This window comes from Zonotrichia albicollis, chromosome 15 (genome assembly GCF_047830755.1).
Source record: "Zonotrichia albicollis isolate bZonAlb1 chromosome 15, bZonAlb1.hap1, whole genome shotgun sequence".
Lineage (NCBI taxonomy): Eukaryota > Metazoa > Chordata > Aves > Passeriformes > Passerellidae > Zonotrichia > Zonotrichia albicollis.
This window is the reverse complement of record NC_133833.1, coordinates 2,036,851-2,059,636: the sequence shown is the minus strand read 5'-3', so window position 1 is coordinate 2,059,636 and position 22,786 is coordinate 2,036,851. Positions and strand designations below refer to the sequence as shown.

At 47.9% G+C, this 22,786-nt stretch overlaps 1 protein-coding gene across 2 annotated transcripts in view; it reads left to right on the top strand.

Annotated features, from left to right (window-relative positions):
* The window catches only part of NEURL1B (neuralized E3 ubiquitin protein ligase 1B), a 122,779-nt gene that overhangs the window by 93,326 nt on the left and 6,667 nt on the right, over positions 1-22,786 (top strand). For both annotated transcript variants that reach the window (XM_074552457.1, XM_074552458.1), the window contains exon 2: positions 19,863-20,426. In XM_074552457.1, coding sequence (XP_074408558.1) covers positions 19,863-20,426 — 564 coding nt within the window. The remainder of the gene's footprint in view (positions 1-19,862; positions 20,427-22,786) is intronic.

Genomic DNA, 22,786 nt, shown 5'->3' with positions numbered 1-22,786 from the left:
TCTTTGGATCATTTTATTTCTTTGGATAATTTTGGGTGTCAGCATCTCACCCTCCTGCAGACACTGAAAATCCCACTCCAGGGTCTGTGTGTGTGGGCAGAGCCCTCGGAGAGCCCTCCCTGCAGGCAGAGGAAATCGCAGCTCCCCAGCACGTTATCATCTGATAACCCATGGAAGTGCTTCAGGATGGTTGAGGTGTTTAACTCCAGGCAAGCAGCTCTTTCCCCACAGGGAATTGCTTTGCTGGGAATTCTGACAAGCAGCACTTTCCCCATAGGGAATTGCTTTGCTGGGAATTCTGGCAAGCAGCGCTTTCCCCACTTTTATTTCTTTGGATAATTTTATTTCTTTGGATAATTTTGTGTGTCAGCAGAGGCTGGAAATCCCACCCCAGGGTCTGTGTGCGGGCAGAACCCTCGGAGAGCCCTCCCTGCAGGCAGAGGAAATCGCAGCTCCCCAGCACGTTATCATCTGATAACCCATGGAAGTGCTCAGGATGTTTGAGGTGTTTAACTCCAGGCAGGCAGGTTTGGATGTTTGTTTGACAGGAGGAGGATGAGTCACTGCCAGCCTTGTGCCGGGTTCCTCTCCCGGTCCTGCTGACGATCTTGTCACAATCGCTGCCTTTTCAATCAGGAATGCAAATCAGCACCTCTGAGGATTTCACCTCTCGGCTTGAGGAGCTGCTCTCGGGGCAGCCGTGTCCTGCCACTGCAGGGTTTGCCTTGAAAGGAAACATTTTCCTTCTCAGCAGCATCCCGCTGTTTACAGAGCCTATCTGAGAGCCTTGGCTGCTAAATTAGGAGCAGCCTCTCCTAAGGTGGAGCGTGCACGTCACCGTGATGGATGTGGTGGGTTCGGGAGAGGAGAATTGGCACAGCGGGCACAGGGAGAGCCCTTGAGGGGCTGCTGCTGGGCTGGCTTTGTGAGCGGGAACCCAGCTCAGATCCCACCTGGATCTCCCCATGGGAAGGAGTGTGAGATCCTCCAGCACAGGGAGAGCCCTTGAGGGGCTGCTGCTGGGCTGGCTTTGGTGCTGCACGATGATTTTCCCTGGGACACACCTCAGATCCCACCTGGATCTCCCCATGGGAAGGAGTGTGAGATCCTCCAGCACTCCTCTGTGCATTCCTGTGAGGAATGGATTTGTGTGATGGTGTGAGTTTACAACATCTGTATTCCCTCAGCTTTCTCATGAGGCTGAAAATAGAATTAAAGTTTTTAAAGTGCCTCTCAGTTACCCCATCTCCGAATCAAAAAAGGGTATCATTGATGCATTTCCATGTTATTATCCCGTGTTTATCTCCCTTCCCCTGCCCAGGGCAGTTTCTGGGAGCAGTTTGGAGTCCTGTGCCCTGCACAGCAGCCAAACCACAGGGCTGACTCACAACCTGCACCTTCCCTGCTCCTCAGGAGCTCCTTTTGGCCACTTGTGGGGCTCCCTGGCACCCAGATTCTCCAGACCTATCCAGAGGCAGAGGTGCCAGGGAGTGGGGAAGGGCTGTGCGGACGGGCCTGGCTCTGGCACATCTCAGCGAGGTTCCTGTGCCTGCAGCAGCTGCAGGAAGCTTTGCTGGAGGAGGATTTCCATACTTTGTTCTGTCCTCTCATTCAGGCAGCTCCTCCACCCCTGTTTGGTGTCACTGATCTGTGTCCTGGAGGGGACAGAGGTGTTTTGGTGCCTTAGTGAGGTTCCACCCCTTCTCCTCCCCATCCCAGAGGCATCAGCAGGGACAGACCCTCCCCAGGCTCCCTCAGATAAGATCTGTGCCCATGGCAGGAGGTTTTTGGTGGGAGGAGATGCTGTTTACTCAGTGTTCTTCCCTACCTTGGTGATGGCTGTGTTTCTTTTCCCCGTGTATGATAAAGAGAATGAATCACTGGCACTGGGAGAGTTTATTTCACCTTACCTGTGCCAGCTTTTCCCTGCAGACCTGGATGCCCTGTTGTCTCAATTAGTGAGTGCTGGAACATGAATTCCTGCTGTCTGAGCGCTTGGGCTGGGGCTTTGGGGAGGAGGGAGGGAGGAGAAAGTGATTTCTTGCTTGTTAATTTGTTTTCCCCTCTGTGTCCAGGGAGATCTCCTCCTCTGCTTTGTGTAAGCAGGGCTTGCTTTCCACCCCGGGGGTTTTTTCTCCCTGGGTTCTTTCAGACCTCTGGCAATGGAGCAGCTCCTGCTGAGAGGATCTGACCCCAATCCTTCCCCTTTTCCAACAAAACCATGTCTTTTTTCCCTTTTTTCCCTTTCTGCTGTTAGGAAACCAAATCAGAAGATAAAAAAAATAATTTATTGCTTCAATTGCACAGGAAGATTCCTTAAAGACAAAACCATCTAACTGCACTTCAAAGCCTTCCCAGTGCAGCTGGGAAATCACATTTAGGATTTTTTTTTTTAAGAGCTGCTGATGCTTTGAGGGGAGAAGGATGGATGGAGTTGTGTTTGTGGTTGTTGGCTGGATAATTGCATGTAACAGGTTTTGGTTTTGAACTTTGCTGGTTTTACTGTGGATTTTTACATAATAATGATAGTTCTGTGCTTTAAGAATTCTCCTATTTTAACCATTTTCCTGTGATTGCACTCCTGATAGGAAAATGTCTAATGGTTATGTGGGAGAAATAAATAGACACATAAAAGTAAAGCTCTGGTTTTTGTTGGCTGTGTGGCAGCATAGAGAAAACAATCAGTCAGGAAAGAATTCCCTGGAGCAAAAGTTTTCCATCAGGTTTCCAAATGCCAGGGAATAAAGATTTTTGATTTTTGCCCTCCTCTATAAATCAACATTGAATCCTCCAGGCCCTGCCTGGAGAAGCCAAAGATAAAAGATAGAATATCCCATTTGGCAGCACAAATGAAATAATTTCATTCAGGTTTATCTTGCTCTGCTCAGAGATAACTGGCACAGCTTTCCTGAGCCTGTTATCTCCCCTGCTCTCACTGGGGCACCAGCTGCTCAGCTTGATGTCTTCTGGAATTTATGGAGTGCAGTGCAAAAGTTATCTCCTCAGCTTGAAAGCACAATTCCTAATGAGGGAAAATTGCTGTTTCTTGGGGTCTTAAACTTGACACAGTTGGATGGAGCTTTTTCTTTTTTCCCTGGGAACACAAAACTCCACTGGAGATCTGCCTGGTGTGGTGTCCTGGGGGTGGCTAAAATTCTCTTAAGAGGCTGCAGTGAATTTTGGGGGAATACAGGACCAGGAATTTTGAGCATGTGCTCTCCAGAATACAGGTAGAATACAATAAATAAGAGCAGTTCTATCACTGGAGATCTTAAAGAACAAGTTCTTTTTATTTGTTATTCATCACCCAGGCATGGAATGAGTAGAACTGGACTACCAGGGCTAAGGGTGGGTTTGATAATCCTGGCAAAAAGCTGTGTCCCCTTGTGACCTTTTTTAGGGCCTGTTCTGGCCCTTTCCTCAGGACACCTGCAAAAACTCTTGGTTATTTTGTCCTGCCAAGTGAAAGGGTTTCCAAGAACGAAACCAGAAATCATTTTCTAAGTGGCTGTTGCTCGTAGAGATAAAGAACATCTTCCCCTGGCGGGTATTTCAGAATCCCAGGTGTTCTGGTGCTCTCTCCTGGGGTGGAGGTGTCCCTGCAGGCTGCAAGGCAGATCCCCACCCGGGACACCTGATTTATGGGGTTGAAACAGCAATTACCGAGCACCCGAGTTGTTTAAACAGGTTTAAATAGCAATTTGTGGGGTTTAAACAGCAATTACCGGGTGATTTGGCAGCACAGAGCAGCTCAAGCTGCCGATGCCATCAAAGGCACAGGGTGAGAAGGGCAGAAGTTCCACAAGGCTCAATTTCAAGGAAATCTAAGTTTATACAAAGTGATTTCAGCCCCTGTAGTGTGGGTTTAAACACCTGAGCGTGGAGCAGGGTTTGTGCCTGGGGATTGTTATCCAGGGGATTGTAATCCTGGGGATTGTAATCTCTGTTATCCAGGGGATTGTAATCCTGGGGATTGTAATCCCTGTTATCCTGGGGATTGTAATCCTGGGGATTGTAATCTCTGTTATCCTGAGGATTGTAGCCCCTGTTATCCTGGGGATTGTAATCCTGGGGATTGTAATCCCTATTATCCTGGGTTTTGTAATCCTTGTTATCCTGGGGATTGTAATCTGTGTTATCCTGGGTTTTGTAATCCCTGTTATCCAGGGGTTTTGGAAGGGGTGGGAAGAGCCCACCCAGCCCCATGCACAACCCCAGACTCACAAACCCAAATTCTGTTCAATGACCAAAATGAACCTGCCGAGCCCAGGGCTGCTCCCAGGGATGTCAGAGTGGCTCAGGACAGGCTCTGTCTGACTCCAGGGTGCTTCTCCCACCCTGTTCTGGGTTTGGGGGCTCAGATGGATGCAGGAAAACTTCTCCCTGCCTTCCTCAATAATCTTAAGAGATCTTCTCCAGCCTAAACTGTGCCTCGTGCCTTCAGACATCTGACAAGTGCTTTATGTAAGACCTCTCAGATCCGTGGAATTGTGCAGGAAGGAGGATTTTTTTATTTTATTTTATTTTATTTTTTTTTTCTGGAATAAGAATTGCCTTCTTCCAAATTAGCTTAGTCTGCTGCTGACGTCACCCGCTGTGCCAGGGCCTGTGAGGCTGCCAAATTCCAGAATCTGCTCTGAGATGTGACAGGCAGGGATCTGCTGGCCCCGGGCGCCCTGCCTGCTGCCACAACTTCCATGTCTAGACAAAGGATGCAGCTCACCTGCAGGGCTCAGCCATCCCCTCTGTTTGTTTTGCTAGAGCACAGTCATTAAGAGATGAATTTATATTAAAGGCTTCCAAGAAATGCCTCTGCAACCCCAATGTTTATGTAAGAGAGAACGAGAAATTCATAATTTATTGAATTTGTGTGTGTTCTGCTTGGGATTATTCATTGGAGGAACATACTAAGTGATTTTTTGTATCCTAGTAACCAACTGCGGTTGCTTTTCCATGAATAATCTTTCTAGTTTAACTTGACCAGTCAAATCTAGAAGGGAAAACTCAAATTAAATTTTCAAGGCTCAGATAGCTTTTGCAGGTGAGAGAGAACACATTTTTTTCTCCCTCATTTAACCACATAATGATCAGATTGACAGATGCTGTCTGGAGAGTTGGATCTTCCCAAGCAGAACAAAAGTGGAAGTTTGACTCGTTATGAACTGAGCTTCAAAGCTTGATTCCTTTAATATTCATAATTAATGAATTGGTTAAAATAGTCCTTTCCTCCCTCAATCTGATGGTTTCCAGGGCAGATTTTTAATTGCAATGCAGATTATTTCCCTTTTGTGGGGAGCCCAGCGTGGGGGGTCTCCCATCAGCTCATGAGGACACTCTGATGGTTAATTAATAAAAGGATTTGTGAATTATTTCTCCCTGCCTTGCCAGCCCTGTGTGGAACAGCTGGAGTTTAGCACTTCATAAGAGTGCGTTCACATTTTTCTTCTTCAAAATTTATTTTGATTCAGAAGGAGCCCCTTTTCAGATTTATGTTTCGAGGGGTTGTGTTTCTTTCAAAATGCCTCTTGCTCTCAGAAATATTAAAAGCTACTTTGAGAAGCAAAACAAAGATAAGAATTTCCTTCCTGGCTCCCTGGGCGAGCTCCTGGTTTCTCCCAGCCTCGTGGAGCGCTCAGCTGACCATCTCCAAGCAGAGGGACATTCCTCCCTGAGAGGTCAACACCACTTCTCATTTCCAACCAAACTCTTTGCAAGGCCTCTTTTTGTATGCATTCCTATTTAGTCAATGTTTACAGCCCCCTGGAAATTAACTGCCCTCCTGTAAATACCAGAGTCTATGGGCAGGCTGGAGGAATCCTCTCCAAACCACGTCAAGCAGCTCTCGGCCACTGGCTCAGATTTTCCTTGGAGATGAGATTAATGGTGTGGAGGGAGAAGCTTTCCCTGTGTGCCCATGGATTGTGACCGTGCTTTCCCCCTGTCCCTTATCTTGGACACGTGGAGCAGTCCTGCTTTCCTTGAAATGTTGGGTAGGGCAGTGCTGAGGATGTTTCTGGGCCCATATTCCTGCATTTCCCCTTTCTGTGTTCATATTCCTGCATTTCCCCTTTCTGTGCCCATTCCTGCATTTCCCCTTTCTGTGCCCATATTGCTGCATTTCCCCTTTCTGTGCCCATATTTCTGCATTCCCCCTTTCTCCTTCATTTCCCCTTTCTGTGCCCATTTCTTCATTTCCCCTTTCTGTCCCAATTTCTCCACTTCCCCTTTCTGTGCCCATATTCCTGCACTTCCCCTTTCTGTCGCCATTTTCCCTTTCTGTGCCCATATTCCTGCATTTCCCGTTTCTGTGCCCATTCCTGCATTTCCCTTTCTGTGCCCATATTTCCACATTCACCCTTTCTCCTTAATTTCCCCTTTCTGTGCCCATATTCCTGCATTTCCCCTTTCTATCCCCATTCCTTCATTTCCCCTTTCTGTCCCAATTTTCCCTTTCTGTGCCCATATTCCTGCATTTCCCTTTTCTGTGCCCATTCCTGCATTTCCCCTTTCTGTGCCCATATTCCTGCATTTCCCCTTTCTATCCCCATTCCTTCATTTCCCCTTTCTGTCCCAATTTCTCCACTTCCCCTTTCTGTGCTCATATTCCTGCACTTCCCCTTTCTGTCCCCATTTTCCCTTTCTGTGCCCATATTCCTGCATTTCCCTTTCTGTGCCCGAATTCCTGCATTTCCCATTTCTGTGCCCATATTTCCACATTCACCCTTTCTCCTTCATTTCCCCTTTCTGTGCCCATTCCTGCATTTCCCTTTCTGTGCCCATTCCTGCATTTCCCCTTTCTGTGCTCATATTCCTGCATTTCCCCTTTCTGTGCCCATTTTCCTTTCTGTGCCCATATTCCTGCATTTCCCTTTCTGTGCCCGAATTCCTGCATTTCCCTTTCTGTGCCCATATTTCCACATTCACCCTTTCTCCTTAATTTCCCCTTTCTGTGCCCATATTCCTGCACTTCCCCTTTCTATCCCCATTCCTTCATTTCCCCTTTCTGTCCCAATTTCTCCGCTTCCCCTTTCTGTGCTTATATTCCTGCACTTCCCCTTTCTGTCCCCATTTTCCCTTTCTGTGCCCATATTCCTGCACTTCCCCTTTCTGTCCCCATTTTCCCTTTCTGTGCCCATATTTCTGCATTCCCCTTTCTGTGCCCATATTCCTGCATTTCCCTTTCTGTGCCCATATTTCTGCATTCCCCTTTCTGTGCCCATATTCCTGCATTTCCCCTTTCTATCCCCATTCCTGCATTTCCCCTTTCTGTGCCCATTTTCCCTTTCTGTGCCCATATTCCTGCATTTCAGTGTCTGATGGGTTTGGGACCAGGGAAATCCCTGCTGTGGCTCTGTTTTGGTAACTTCAGGCTCCCTGGACATTTGGGATCCCTTTTCCAGCTCAGCTTCCCAGCAAGATGATGCAAATGGGAGCTTCTGGGTGTCCTGAATTTCGAAGAACTGGAGGGACAGTGTGGAGTTGTGTTTTATTGTGGCCAGAACCACAGAGGCTGTGAGCTGTCAACACATAATTGTGCACTTTGTGTTTGGTAGTAAAAGTTTGTTCTACCAAAAAAAGGAACAAAAAGAGCTGCCCAAAGAGGAACAAATTCCTTCTCTCTTTGCAGCTTTTCAGATGTGATTTATAGGTGTGTTTTTCCAAGGGAGTCCAAACAAGGCCAGTGAATGGCTCTGAATTAGTTTGATTCTGTTAATTGCAACAAGAGACATCTGGGTGGGAATGGGAGGGTTTAGCAGCTGTTTTTTTGTTTCATGTGGGATTTCTAATATTCCCAATTCCACAGTTACCAAGGAGTGCTGCTGGACTGTGCACTGGGGTTTAGAGGTAGAAATGACCAATGAAAAATACAAAAAAAACCCCAAAATACAGCTGTAACGATAACAACAACAACTGGCAGCTCCGTGGTGAACTGTTTGGAAGGAGTTCTGCTGAACCACAGCCCAAATTTTACATTAAAAAAGTGAGAAAACAGGGTGTAAATTAGGGCTTGGTGCTGCCTGGACCTGGCCATTGCAGTGCTGTTTGCTCTCTAATTCACACCTTCACCCCAAGGATTCTTTCATTTGGGGCAGGGAACAAAAAAAAAAAAAATTGTTTTCATCATTTCTGGCTTTTCAACAACGCAAGGAATTGTGTCTCATCTCCAGATTGTTTTTGGTTCACCTGCCTCTATCATATTTTGGCTGTGATACCACAAAGACAGAAAGAATAAAGGGAGAAAAATGCTGATGTTGATTTAGGTGTGCTGGGTTCAAACCCCACTGGAATTGAGGTTGACACAGAGGCTTAAAAATAAACCTCTCTTGCTCAAATCCTTCTTATGTTGAAATAATTGAAGGCATTTGAGACGAAGGAAGGGGGCTGAGGTCATGGTGTGTCCGGTAATGGTATGACTGTATTTATTTATTTTTTTTGTTTGGACAGTTTAATGTCTTGAAGTGGGTCTTGTTTCCTCTTATTAATTCCTGCAAATATCATGGAAAAGGATCTCAGAGCTGAGCCATGCAGCAGCCAAGTGTTGCACAACCACCTGCCTCTCAGATTGCCTTCACAGCTTAGCAGAGAAATCTGCATTTTTAAAAACCTCAGCTAAGGAAAAGAGGGATGCATCTTTTTTTAGTGGGATGTTTTCCTGTGTTTCTGGACCAGTATGCTACTCTTTTTTTTTTTCCTTGCTTTTTTCTTTTTCCATTTAAATTTTTTTTATTTGTTTCTGAAGTATTTAGAAAAAAAAAAGCCCCAGCTTTTTTGTCTGAACATTTACTAAAACAGCCAACAAAAAATGTGATGTTATTGTACAGGTTGGACTGTGCACGAGTTGAGTGAGGTCATCACAAAAAGAGAGTTTGGCCAGATTGAATTTCCTTGAAATCTCCCTGCTGGGACAGAGCTGGCTTGAGGCAGCAGCGCACCAGTACAGCCCCAGCGAGCTCCCAGTGCCACCAGTGCCACCAGTGCCTCAGTGCCAGGGAAACCAGCCTGGCACAGAGCTCTGCTGTGCCCCTGATTTAATTATAACCAGTTATTACCCTTGTTTTGCATTGTTTTGGATTCTTTACATATTGTTTTGGAAAAGCTTAGTGGGATCACAGCCTTTGTATATATAAAATATAGGATGATTGAGGAGCTGGCCACTGCTTTATTTAGCTTCCTCAGCCATGCATTCCTCCCCAAGTATTCTCCCCTCCTGCTGCCAGATCACTGTTTAAATTGTGTGTAAATAGAAAAGGAGCTGTGGACACAGTTAGAAAATGCTGGAAGAGGGATTTGCTGGGAAGAAAACCCCCTTTTCCTGGGGTTTTTGGCTCTTAGGGCAGATCTGAAGCCCTCTCTGGGTGGCACTGTTAAATCTGATGGCTCTCTGGTTATCCATCCCTGTTTGGACTGGAATAGCTCCACTGGGTTTTTTTTCTTTTCAACTGAATTCTTTGGAGTATAGAGAAGTTGTAATTAGGAGGAGAAAAGAAAAAGGGACTCTTAGAAGCACTGTGAAGAGAGATAAAGAAAAGAGAAATTTCTGTAAAAGTGAGGAAGCAAGGAAAAAGAGCAGGTTTGTTCCTTTTATCTTGGGGGGTTTTTAGGGAAAAGTAGAAGGTGGAATGAATGACCAGGCTCTCCTTCCTGCACCTGCAGCATCTCTCCAGGTGCTGATCTCACCCTTCACAGAATCCCAGAATGGTTTGGGTTGGAAGAGGCCTAAAGATCCCCTCATTCCAACCCCTGCCATGAAAGGGACGCCTTCACCAGCCCAGGTGCTCATCATCATCATCATCACAGCTTTTCTTCCTCCCCAGCCCTGGAGGATTGCTGTGCTCAGGGGGGAGTTTTTGGTGTTTTCAGGGAGTGTGGAAATCGCAGCTCCTGGCTGGAGCCTCACACACCCACCTGAGTCATGGCAGCCCAGCTCATGGCCCGGCCTTGCTCCAAACATGCTTTGGGGAGGTGGGGAAGGCTCTGGATTGTGTACAGCCCAAACCCAGAGGGATGCAGATAAGGTAAACACAGCTTTTCGGGGATTTTTGGAGAACAATGCATGGAAAGTGAAGCTCAATTGCCACTATCGCTCTTAAATCTTTTTTTTTTTTTAAATTTTCCCTGTGTCACAAGCTGCCCTCGTGGTGCAGTGCCTGTCTGTAGGGGATGGGTGGGTTTCCTGCATCAGGGAGACAACAAAATGATTTCCCTCTTTGTGTTCCTGTGCAGAGGAACACATGGATGGGCTGTGGGAAGGATGTGCTGAGTCCCAGGGCTCTTTCCATGAGCGCTGCATTGAAACCATGGCGTGGAGTGGGACTGCAGCTCTGAGGATGTTCAAAGGGAATGCATGCATGCCATCCTTCAATTTCATTAAAGGCCATTAACATTGGAACGACATGGTCACTATTTATAAATCCCTGGAGCAGATGACTTGGTGCAGCTGGCCAGGAGAAAAGGCTCAATGGAAACAGGGACTTTATTTGCATTAATGGTCCTTCCGTGCTGCTCTGGCAGCAGGAGGAGCCTGAGGGCATGGACCATTTCAATGTCAGTGATTATGGCAGGAACAAGTTCTTGTAACTCCTCAACAAATCCCAGTCCTGACTGGAGTAGGAGAGCACCAGAATGAAGCTTTTGGACCAATGTGTTGCTCTGAAAACGTGAGCTGTTCTTGTTCTCTGTGGGGCAGGAGTTGTCTTGGAAGTGAGAAACGAGTGGGGAGGAACTGGGGGCAAGGAGAGCAAGGCAGGTTTTTGATCTGTGAGGAATATTCTGTGATCTCTGCTGTGCAGAGGGACCAGCCAGGGGCAGGATGGGTCTCAGAGAGAGTCGTGGGCTGGCCTTGAGCAGCACTCCCTGACACAGGAGCTCTTTGGGGTCTCTTGGGTTGCTCTTAGGCTGGGTCTGTACTCTCACCTTGGACCTATGAAATTAGTAAATTATTTCTGTATGAAATTAGTAAATCTAAGCAGAGCCCAGCCACCCCAGAGAACACGAGGGTTTTGTTCACATCTCTGCTCCTCTCTTCCCATCCTGGGGTCTCCAGCTGTGATCACTCCTCCCAGACCAGTCTTTCCAGCCTCGAGTGTTGCATATTTTAATGCTCTCTTTGCTTTCTGATGCACATTGCCTGTTTCTAGAAAACAACAAAACCAATAAATCACAGAAATAAATGTTTTAATCCCCGACTGACAATCACCAAGCATTTAGATTTGGAAAATATTCAGTCTTCCAACCTAGTGATGATCATTTCCAACCTAGCATTCCTCAGAAACCATTTGTGGAGTTGCTTTAAGAGCCATTAGCTGCTCACTTCTCACGGCTTTTGGTCACCTCCCAAAACTCTGTGATGGACTCAGAGAAGATAAAGTGAGCTGAGCAGACCTCTGCTCTCCCTGAGCTAAGCTCCACTTTCTAAAGAAGGTAACAATTCTGCAGACCCATAATACATCAAGGCAGGGCCAGGGGTTTGCTTTGCTGGTGTAGGAACTCGTGTGTGTCGCACACACAGCTGATTAGTGAGAGCACAGCCCAAAAATCCCCGCTCAGAGCTGCAGTGAGAGTGGCTGGCTGATCATTTCTGACAGGATGTTTTTATCTTGAGCCAGTAGCCAAGAGTTCCAGCGAGTTTTGCAGGATGGGTCCCAAAGCCCTGCCATGTCTGGGCGCTGTGCGGCTTTGGGAGCCACAGGAGCCAGAGCTGGGTGTCGAGCCCTGGAGCAGCCCAGGAGGAGCTGTGCCCTTTCCAGGGCTCCTCATCCATCACCCAGCTGCTTTCATCGCTGGCACTGCAGGGCTTAGGCAGGATTATGGCATGAACCCTGCCTTTCCTCCATCCCGCCCGCTCTGGCTCTCATTAACCAGCTCTAAGAATTTCTTACTCGAGTTGCAGACTCATTGACCCAGATTCTCTAATAATACAGGGAAGAGGAGATTTTTTTTTTCCAGTGCTTAATCGCTGGCTTCTGTGTATACTGAGTGCTATTTATATGCAGGAGGACTAAAAGCCTGTAATAAAGATGGGGCCAACTTTGCAGCAAAATTCCTGCATGCCCAGAGAGAGAGGCACAACAGGAGAGAGGCAGAGGTGAGTGTGGGTGGATGTTCCCATCCTTGCAGACCCAGCAGGAGTTTATTTTTGGGGAGCATCCCTTGTTTTTACAGCCTGATCCACCAGTATTGGTTTAGCTCAGGGCTCCTCACTTTGCTCTGGAAATGCTTCTCCATCCAAGTCAAGCACTGGCTTTCCTTGTGACAAAACATATTTGATTTCTTCTACCACCAAAAGCAAAGCCAAGGAGAAGAATACAATATTATATATATATATTAATGATATGATATGATATGATATGATATGATATGATATGATATTATATTATTACATTACATTACATTACATATAGAATATTACATTATATCATATATATAATTCTAAATTTATATAATTTTACATATAATTATTATTATATTACATTACATTACATCATATTAGATGATATTAATTCATATAATAAATATAATCTTATATAATAGAATAATATTATATTATTTAATAATTTATTAATATATTAAAGTATTTAATATATAATAATATATACATCTAACAAATACAATTATATATTATACTATAAATATTATACTATATATATTCTATTCTATTTCTATTCTATTCTATTCTATTCTATTCTATTCTATTCTATTCTATTCTATTCTATTCTATTCTATTCTATTCTATATATGGGAGAATATTCCTGCCAGGCTCTCCTCAGCTTCTGGGGCTCTTCTAGGTTGTGGAGGATTTGCCATCAGCACTTTCCATCCTCAGAGCAGAGCTTCTGTCATGGTTTATTTTCTGCCCTGAGCCAGCTGGTGGTTCCTGGGAGGGACATGTCACAGTTTCAGCTGCACTCCCCATCTTCTGGTTTCAGTTCTGCTGCCATGAGGAGATTTTGGGATAACCAGGAGAGTTAAGGTTTGGTCTTGGCTTTCTTTTCAGGCTACCCAAATTTTTTATGGGATGTGGCTGAGTTTGGTGAGAGCTTCTCACTGCAAGAAAAGGGTTTAAGTTGAAAGGATGAGCTCTGAGGACACACAGGAGGTGGAGCAGCCTGGAAAATACAGGGAGAGGCAGGAGGTGGAACAATCTGGGAATTACTGCAAGGTCCTGCTGGAGTTGCCTTTGCTGGTTTCAGATAGGATCAGAGCTAAAGGATTTTGACTAATGCTATTGTCAAATACCTCTCTGTTTTCATGGAGTTACATCTAGAATAAATACGACATTAGCTCCTGCCTGTAAAAAAAAAATTGATTTTAGTATTTAAAAAAAAATCCCCCATGAAATGTTTGATTTGAAGCATTAGAGGGTTTTCTTGTGGAGACAAGCACAACTTGATTTTGTGAGCTAAAGTCAATCCCTGTTCTCTGCCAGGGATTTTTCTGAACTGTTCTGCAATGAGAAATGATGTATGTCCATGAGATATGTGCATTGAGAGTTACCTCAGTGCCACAACACAGCTTCTTTAAATGAAAAAATGACTTTTGTCTGTCTTTTCTCCTCCCCTCCTTCACAAGCATTTCTTCAAAATTTTCACATTTCCTGTAATTCGTCACAGGCTCTTCAGTGTCCCCTTAACACCTCGATTTCTGTGTCACTCTCTTGCAAATGAACCTTTTCTGAATTCTCTGGAAGTTTCTTTCATTACATCAGAACAGGCCTCCAGACTGGTCATGCAAACCATAGGAATTTACACAGGGGGGTTTATTAATTGAATTTTCCAGTGTTTGAGCCAGCAAGACATTCAGAAATGAGGCAGATTTTTATTTTTTGTTGGATTTGGTAGCCCAGCTTTTCAAATCCACACTGCTGATCGTGGAATAGGCCACCCCAGTGCTTCCCACAGAGCTCCCTGACACATTCTCTGTATTAAAAAAAAAAAAGAAAGAAATGTCTAGACAGCTCACTAAATTTATATGTGAGCAGATTTGTATCTCTTGTCCTCAGAAGATAAGATCGTGTCAGAGCAGAATCCTGTTTGGTGCTGCTGGGGATGTTTGGTATCTGCAGCAACAGCCTCCCCTGCCTCTTCCAGCCTCCCAGTGGCTCCGGCAGTGCAGATGCTGTGCTCATGCCTCAGGTTTGGCTTTTCTGTTTTCCACATTCTGTGCTGCTTTAGTGTGTGGGTCTGGGCTCACATCAGGGGATGGTGAGCTCTGTGCACAGAGCAGGGAGACAAAACAATTCCTGCTCCAGCTGGGCACCCAGGACAAATGATCCAAATCTCAGCCCAGGAGCACAAACACCGTGGGCTGGAGAGAGAAAAACAAGGATGGGACTGGATGGGCTAAAGCTGGGATGGGACAATGAACTGCAAGGTGCAAATGGAGCAGAATTGATCAAAGGGACAGACCCCGTGCCCGGCCGTGCATTTTGGGGCCATTTTGGTTCATCTTGGGTGCAGCCCTGGCTGGGCTCTTGTGCTGCCCAAGGTGCATCCATGAAGGAGATCCTTTGAATAAATCCCTGCTTTATTCTTTAGCTCTGTCCGGTCTCTGCTATAGCTCAGCCTTCCCAAGGCACCAGTGGGTGAGGACTTTGAGATGTGCTTTGACTGGAGCACACTGGGATTGACTGGGATTGTTCCCACTGTTCGCTGTCACGCCGTGAACTCACCCTTGGTGTCCCCACCTCTTGTGGTTTTCCTGTCACAATGCAAACTCCACCTGCCCCTGTCTGCAGACACCCTGATCAATGTGCAGCAGCAGCAGCAGCCACCTGAGTATCTGCTGGGATAGGAAGAGGCTGAGATAAAGCAGAGCCCATAAAGATAAGCCGTGGGTGTGTTTGGTGGATTCCCTTTCACCGGGCACGAGGCTCCAGAGATGGATTTCAGGCTGCATGCTGCTGCCTCTCAGGAGATTTTCAGCCTTTCTCTGAACCCTTCAGCCTTTTTCTGAAGCTCTCAGCCTTTCTCTGAACCCTTCAGCCTTTCTCTGAACCTCCCAGCCTTTCTCTGACCAAGGGCAGACCATGCTCCCTCAGCATGAGCCATGTCTGCTGCCAGCTGTGGATGGTCCCAGTATTTTTCCCTCTCTGTGTCCACTGCACAGCCCTGTTTGGCACCAAACTGCTCCTTGGGCTCCTGTGGGTCTTTTGTCATGGGTTTACTTGGGAAAGGCCCTCAGGAGCAGGCTGTGGGAGCCGGGGAATGTCTCTGGTGCAGACCATGGATTTACCGGTGACGCACGAGGACGCAGCGCTCTCCTCCTCCTCCTCCTGTCAGGCTGCTCTCGCTGTAGCTCTGCTCTCCTTCAGCATTATTCCCTTCTCCCCCATTTTAGGGGTATCATTCCTGCCTGGCTTGTCAGGGCAAGTGAAGGCAGGATGGATCTGGCTCGAGGTCACTCCCCAGCTGAGCAGCCTCCTCCATCCCACGCCCCAGGCAGAGCAGCAGCCTCAGACAGGGCTCTGGAGCTGAATTCTGTCTGCTGCTGTCAGTGGGATTACAGTGCCACTGCAAACAAATGGGTGAAAAAAAATGTTTATTTTTAGAACTGGAACCATGATAAATATGTGGAATTTGTCCAGGGTCTGCCTGCTGTACCTTTTTGAAATGCAAAGTGCATGTCTGTTAAAATACCTCTCCAAAGGTCAGCATAACCTCTGGAATGAGTCTGCTGGCCTTTTGGAAAGCAGGTGAAGCTTCAGATGAGAGCACGGGCCCCCAGAACCCAAATCTGCCTCAGTGTCATCTGACACCACAAGGATATGGATGGAAATGCTGCCTTGCCAAAAGGGTTGATCCTTCAGTGAGGAGCCTCAGACCATTCCTCACCCTTCACTTCAGCTTTTCCTTCCACTTTCCTGCCTTTTATGTTTGAGGGATGTGCTGTGAGTGTCTTGTTTGAAACTGGTAAGAGGGGGGATGAAAAATGGAGAACTGAAATAAAAAGAGGGATGGAAGCTCAAGGCATCCCTCAGTGGGTTTGTGTCCCCTGTGGTGATGCAGCCAGGGTCTCAGGGCTCAGGGGTTGAAATGTTTGAGAACCTCACATTTTTCCATCCTTTTAGCTGTCCATGAGGTGGAGGAATGGTGTTACTCTATTTTAGACAGGGAAGTGAGGCAAAAATAAGAAATTACTTGCTCCCAAGAGTTGTAGGAATCTCACAGCTTAAAAAAATTAAAAAAAGAGTTGGCATAGCTCTTCAGTGCCTGTCAGGCACCCTGGGCAGGGTGGCACTTGTGCCACGAGCTTGGCTGTGCCATCCCACTTTGGGGTGGGAATGCACAGCGGGCAGAGGAGAGGCTCTGGAGCAATAGCAGAGGGAATAAACCGAGCCAAACTGTGGAAGCCGAGCTGCAAATTAGGGCAATTGAAAGGCACAATTGAAAGGCACAAACATCCTGTTGAGCTTGGAGTCCCCGTCAGCACCTAATGAGTAAAGCACATGGCCCAGCTCAACCGCAGGCGTGTTTCAGTGGGAAAGCTCTGCCTGCCTGCCTCGGGTGGTGGCAGGCTTTATTCCACAGGCAGGTGTTCATGTGAAGGGGGGACAGCATTATAAATAAATTATCCCTTCATTTCCGTCCCAGCGTTTCCTATTGTTTAGCCACAATATGCTTTCCTGTTTTTTTTAAACGAAACAAAACAAAACAAACAAAAAGTGCCAGACCCCAGCTCTGAGTCCTCCTCTGGCGGGGTGGACCCAAAGCTGTGTTTGAAGTGGGTGCCAGTGTCCTCACTGTGCTGTCACTCATACTGGTGGCACTGGCACTGCCACCTTGGTCCTCTGTGCCCTCTGAGAGGGGCATGAGAAGAACCTGCCTGGGAGCAGTGCCAGGGCATCACATCCCTGGCAGGAGCCTCTTCTTCATCGGGGGCTGTGGGAGGAAGGCTGGTGCTGCAGTGGGATTGGGAAAGGGGATTTTGGGGATAGCAGAGAGGAGAACAAAACCTGTCTTCCCTCCTTCCTCCTGCTGGCCAATGTGGGGCCATGGCAGGAGGAAGGAGGGAAGACAGATTTTGTTCTCCTCTCTGCTATCCCCAAAATCCCCTTTCCCAATGCCATGGCATTTTCCATTCTTCATGTTGTTGAAAGTGCCATGTGAGGCCATGGCACTTGCACCAACAGGGGGGTTGTTTTTAACCATTTTACAAACAAAAGCAGCTCAGTGGGTTATAAAATGAGGGTTTCTCTGCTCAGCCAGGCAGGGTGTGAGGTGGCACAGAGCCCACCCAGCCCTTTAGGAGCCCCTTGGGATCCATCCCAGCGCTGCTGGACGCAGGTCCCACCTGAAGGGCACAAAGGCTGATGAATGCTCATGGAAAAAGGGGTGCTGTGATGGGGGACAAGGCCAGGAGAGGCTCCACCCTGCCTGGTGCTGGCTGGGTCCCTGCCTGGAGCCCCCAGACCCTGCTCCCTTGGCAGCAGCTCTGTTGTCAGGAGTGCTGACAGGCACACACACACGGAGCAGCACCCACATGAGCACGGGTGGGCTGTGCTGGGAGCAGCCATTGCTGCATTTTAGCTCTTCAGCAGGCAAGGAGTGAGATTTCTCCTGGAAATACAGAAAGAAATGTCCCTTTCTGGGGAACCCTGATGTGCTGGGGGCAGAGGTGCTGTGCTGGGCAGGGGGATTGAGCACCTGGGGAGGATTTTCCCTTCCCCATCTGCTCCAGGGCTCATTTCACAGCCCTAGCATGGAACTGGCACCCTCCCCTCACTGCCTGAGAGCAAGGATGTATTAATTTCCACTGCTGTTTGACAGGATTAACCATTGCACAGCGACTGTCACGTGCAGGACAAACCAAGAGACAAAACACCTATTGATTGTTATTTATATCTTACTGCAAACAGGAGCTTTTTGCCTTCATAGCCCTTTGACTCCTGCTCCCGGTGCCTGATTTGAAGGGCTAATCCTGTGCTCAGATCTTGCTGCCCCCTCTCTTCTCTTTGCCCTGTGCCTTAGTGCAGGTTCCAGCCTCTCACTGCCCTGTCTGCTCTGCTTTTGCTTCCAAAAAGAAGCTGCCACCACTGCAGCCCTCCTGCCAGCTCACCCAGCTGAGCTCCCAGGATCTTCTGGTGGGTTTTTTTCCAACAGACAGAAAAATCCTTCCCTTGTCACAAAGCAAAGCCTGGGGTTGCACACAGGGAGGGAGCAGCTTGAAGGAAGGGCCTGGCAGGTGGCTGCTAAAGCTTCAAGCATGGCAAAAAGTGTTCAGAATAATTGTGAGCATGTGATGGGGTTTTATATTTAACAGGATGGCTTTGGGCATTCAGGATGTGCTCCATTTTTGCTTAAAACATCTACAAAGCCAGGTGCAGAGACAGGAGGAGAGGTGGAGTGGGTGGGGAATGGGGAGACCAAATTTTCTAAAGCACCATGGTGGTGGTGGGAGCCCAGGACCTGGAGCAAGTCCCTATGTGCTCAGGGATATGCACAAGACATTGTCTCCACCTCAGGAAGCTTCTAGCTAAGGTTTAAGATCCAAATTGAGCTATTTTTCATTTCTGCTTCATGGCTGTGTGAAGCTCACTTTAGGTCCCAAATCTGCTTTTCTTGAAGTCAGTCTCAGAATTGCTATTGACTTTAAATGCTGCAAGATCTCACCCATCAATTCTCCTTCTCCCATCTGTAAAAGGAGGATGGCAGGATTTCTGTGCCATCTGCGGTGCTGTGAAGCTGAAAACAATCATCAGTTATAAAGTGCTTTGGGCTCAAATGGGAGCTTCTGGGTAAAGGCAAGGATGAAATGTTCCTGAATGTGCCAGTTGTATCTGATATCTGAGCCAGGGGCTGGGTTGAAGGTTTGGGAGGAACAGTCTGGTGTTGCAGAGGTGCTCCAGCTGCTGAATGCCTTGGATTATTTGTGCTGGTCAAAAGTTCCTGTTCATCATTACAAAATCAGGGCACAGAGGAGCTGGTGGCTGCACATCCCATAAAAATCTCCTAAAACTCATGCTGACCTTGAGCATCTGTGATTTTTAGCAGCCACAATCCTCAGAGCTCCTGTCTCTGGCCACCATGTGAGTTGGAACAGCACGTGCTCTGCAAGGAGGAAACTTGGAGCTGCAGATGTTGGGCTTTTCTGAGGGCAATAGGAAGCATCTGATGGGAACAAAGGACGTTCCTTCCTCTCCAGCTTTGCAGGGAAGCTGCCTAACCTTGCTTGACACATTTCTGCAGAAAGCTGAGGGGCAAACTGGGACAACAAAGAGCAGATTGTGGCTAAGCATGCTGTGTGAAAGTGAAATATTGAGGGGCTTGGAACACAAGCACTATGAGGAACGACTGAGGGAGCTGGGGGTGTTTAGTTTAGAGAAAAGGAGACCCAGGGGTGACCTTATCACTCTCTGCAGCTCCTGAAAAGTGGCTGTGGTCAGGTGGGGCTGGGCTCTTTCTCCAGGCAGCACTGACACAACCAGAGCACACAGCCTCAAGCTGCACCAAGGGAAATACAGGCTGGATATCAGGAAAAAGTTTTTTACAGAAAGGGTGATAAAGTTCTGGAATGGCTGCCCGGGGCGGTGGTGGAGTCCCCATCCCTGGGTGTGTTTAACAAAGCCTGGATGTGGCACTGGGTGCCAGGGTTTAGCTGAGGTGTTGGGGCTGGGTTGGACTGGATGATCTTGAAGGTCCCTTCCAACCTGGTCATTCTATGTGAGATTCTGTGTGAGATTCTGGTTCTGTGAATTCTGTGATTCTGTATGATTCTGTGTGTGATTCTATGAGTGATTCTGTGTGATTCTGTGAATTCTGTGAGATCCTGTGAGATCCTGTGACACTCCATCTCTTGCCAGAGCGCTGCAAATCCCATCCAGCTGAACCAATCCTTGCTGACATCTGTCCTTTATCCCGTTGCAGACACGAGCCACCAGGCGCGCTCGGTGTCCAGCCGTCCCTACTACAGCCTGCCCAACAGCAGCAGCCATGAGCGGCGCTCGGTGCTGGCGCTGGCGGAGCCGCCGCGCTTCCACTCGCAGGCCAAGGGCAAGAACGTGCGGCTGGACGCGCACTCGCGCCGCGCCACGCGCAGGAACAGCTTCTGCAACGGCGTCACCTTCACCAACCGGCCCATCCACCTCTACGAGAAGGTGCGCCTCAAGCTGGTGGCCGTGCACCACGGCTGGAGCGGGGCGCTGCGCTTCGGCTTCACCATCCACGACCCCTCGCAGATGAGCTCCGAGGAGATACCAAAGTACGCCTGCCCCGACCTCGTCACCCGGCCCGGCTACTGGGCCAAGGCTCTGCCCGAGAGGTTTGCGGTCAGGGACAATATCTTGGCCTTCTGGGTGGACCGGCACGGCAGAGTCTTCTACAGTATTAACGACGAGGAGCCCATCTTGTTTCACTGTGGTATTAAAGTTTCCGGGCCTCTTTGGGCGCTCATAGACGTCTATGGAATTACCCACGAAGTGCAAATTCTAGGTGAGTGTGTCTTTTTGGCCTCTGGGCTGCTCTTCTGCTTGCTCTTTCTGATGCATGATCTCTGTGAGTGTTTCTATGGGGCACTTAAGAAAATTAATTGCTGTTGGTTTTGTACCGCCAATTAATCATTTTTCCTCTGCCAGCAGTAGCAATATATTCCAGAGATGGCAGTGATGAAAAGTCCTAAGGCTGCACATTATGGGAAGGGATAAATGGAAATCTTTACCTGTAATTCCACTCAGTTTTCCCTGAGCTGGATGTGCAGCTTTGGCATGGAAAAACATGGAGCAAGGATGTGCTGCTGAGTTGGATGTGCTGCTTTGGCATGAAAAAACATGGAGCAAGGTCCCAAGGATTGAGGAGACAAAAAGGACCAGTTGTGACTTAGTCTGTTCTTTCCCAGCTACCAGTTACGGCCAGTCCATTAGAAAACTATGAGTAATTGCCCAAGAGTCTCCTGGAGCCCTTTCCCAGCCCCTCTCTCTGCTCTTGGCCGTGGTCCCACCCAGGCTGGCAGTTTGAGGGGCTGTGTTGGCACTATGACCCTTCCCTGGCACAGGGACATCACTCAGAGCCCTGGAATCAGGTGGAGTCTGGCTGGTTTACAGCCTCTTCCTTAGGGAGGGCTGCAAGATGGGATGAATCTGTTCCCATTAGCAAGCCCAGCTGATGGCCATGGAATGATTTTCCTTTTGAGGCTTTTACAGCATTGAAATTTCTAATTAATTCAGCGTTAGATGGAGTGTTTGAACTGGGCTGCACCACAGGGAACACTTTAAAAATCCAAGAGAGTTGCCCTTTGCCAGAGGCTCCTCGGAGCTGATGGAGCTTTAACAGCCCAAGGCAGCTGCACCTGCCCCAGGGGATGGTGCTGCCAGCCTGGCATGGAGCAGGCACCAGGGATGAGCTGTGGAATGGTGAGTCCAGAGGGCAGGCAGCTCCATCACGCATCCTTCTGAACAGTGCCAATTATTTTACAGGCGAGAAGGCCACACATAAGCAACGCTTTTCCCTGTCTGCTGTGCCTCAAATGTGTAATTAAACCTCACCAGCAGCTTGTCCTGTAATTGCAGTTGTGACACACTCCAGCCTCTGGTGCTCGTCACAGAGGAGAAGGAATGTTTGCTGTATTGGCCAAGGCAGCTGCTTCACCAGGGCTCTCCTTTCTCCTCATTAAATTGGAGTTTGAAAAATAAAATGCAGCTTCTTTCTGCTCCCCACCTCAGTCCTGCCTGCAGCATCCAAGAGTTCCCAGTGAAAGACTCAGGCTGAGAGCACCTGTACTCTGCTGGGAGGTTTTCTTTATTAAAATACAAACCCCCCACACTGCCCCAGGAATCAGGGCCATGCTCAGCCACCTGGGGCACCAGGGGACCTGAATTCCTTGCTTGAGGATCTACTTGTCTCTGCCTCATCCTCACAAAATATTGTGAGTTGAGAAAATTGTGAAATCCAGTTCTGAGGCATAAAATGTGTCTTTCAGGATCATGAATCACAGAAGGGTTTGGGCTGGAAGGGATTTTGGAGATCATCTCATTCCAACCCCTTACCATGGGCAGGGACATCTTCCACTATCCCAGGCTGTTCCAAGCCCTGTCCAATCTGGCCTTGGACACTTCTAGGGATGGGACATCCATCATGAAGCTTGGATGTGTTCTGACCCCTCTGTGGGAGCATTTCTTGCCACACAAGCTGTGCTGGCTGAGAAGGAGCTGCTCCAGCCATCAGCCCACCCCAGTGGCCTCTCCTTCCTGGGCTTCTGAGTGAGGCAGGTTCTGCTTTGCAGCTGCTGGGTGGATTTGGGTGTTTTTCCTTTTTTTGCCAAAAGCCTGGGGGTTCTGTCCTCCAAGTAGAAAGCAGTGTTGATGCTGGGCTGCTTCACCCTCTCCATCTCTGTGAAGACCAGGAGTAAATCACACATACTCTTAAATTCCACATGCTCTGACTTTGCTCAGTGCATGAAACCTTCCAGAGTGAAGTGTCCAGGCTGCCCCAACAGGGCTGGAGGTAGAAGGGAGAACACTCTCAAACTTTCCCACACCTTTACATCACCCCCAAGCCTGGCCTGGCTCAAGTGGAAACCTGGGAAATTAATTAAGGATCAACATCCTGACTTTCCCTTTGCTGTGAAAAGGGAAAACAACCTTCTGCTGTAAAAGCTTTCTAACACCTGCAGGAAGTAGCTTTTGTGACAAGTTCTCCATTCAAAACCTCTGCAGGGCTGTGAACACCCCTGAGATATGAGGCTTGAAATGACCTCTCTGGGACACACCTGTGTAAGGCAATGACAAGGAGTGTGGAAAGAATATCCATTCATCCTTGAGTTCCTCACTTGTGCACCTGTCTTGCACAAGACCTTG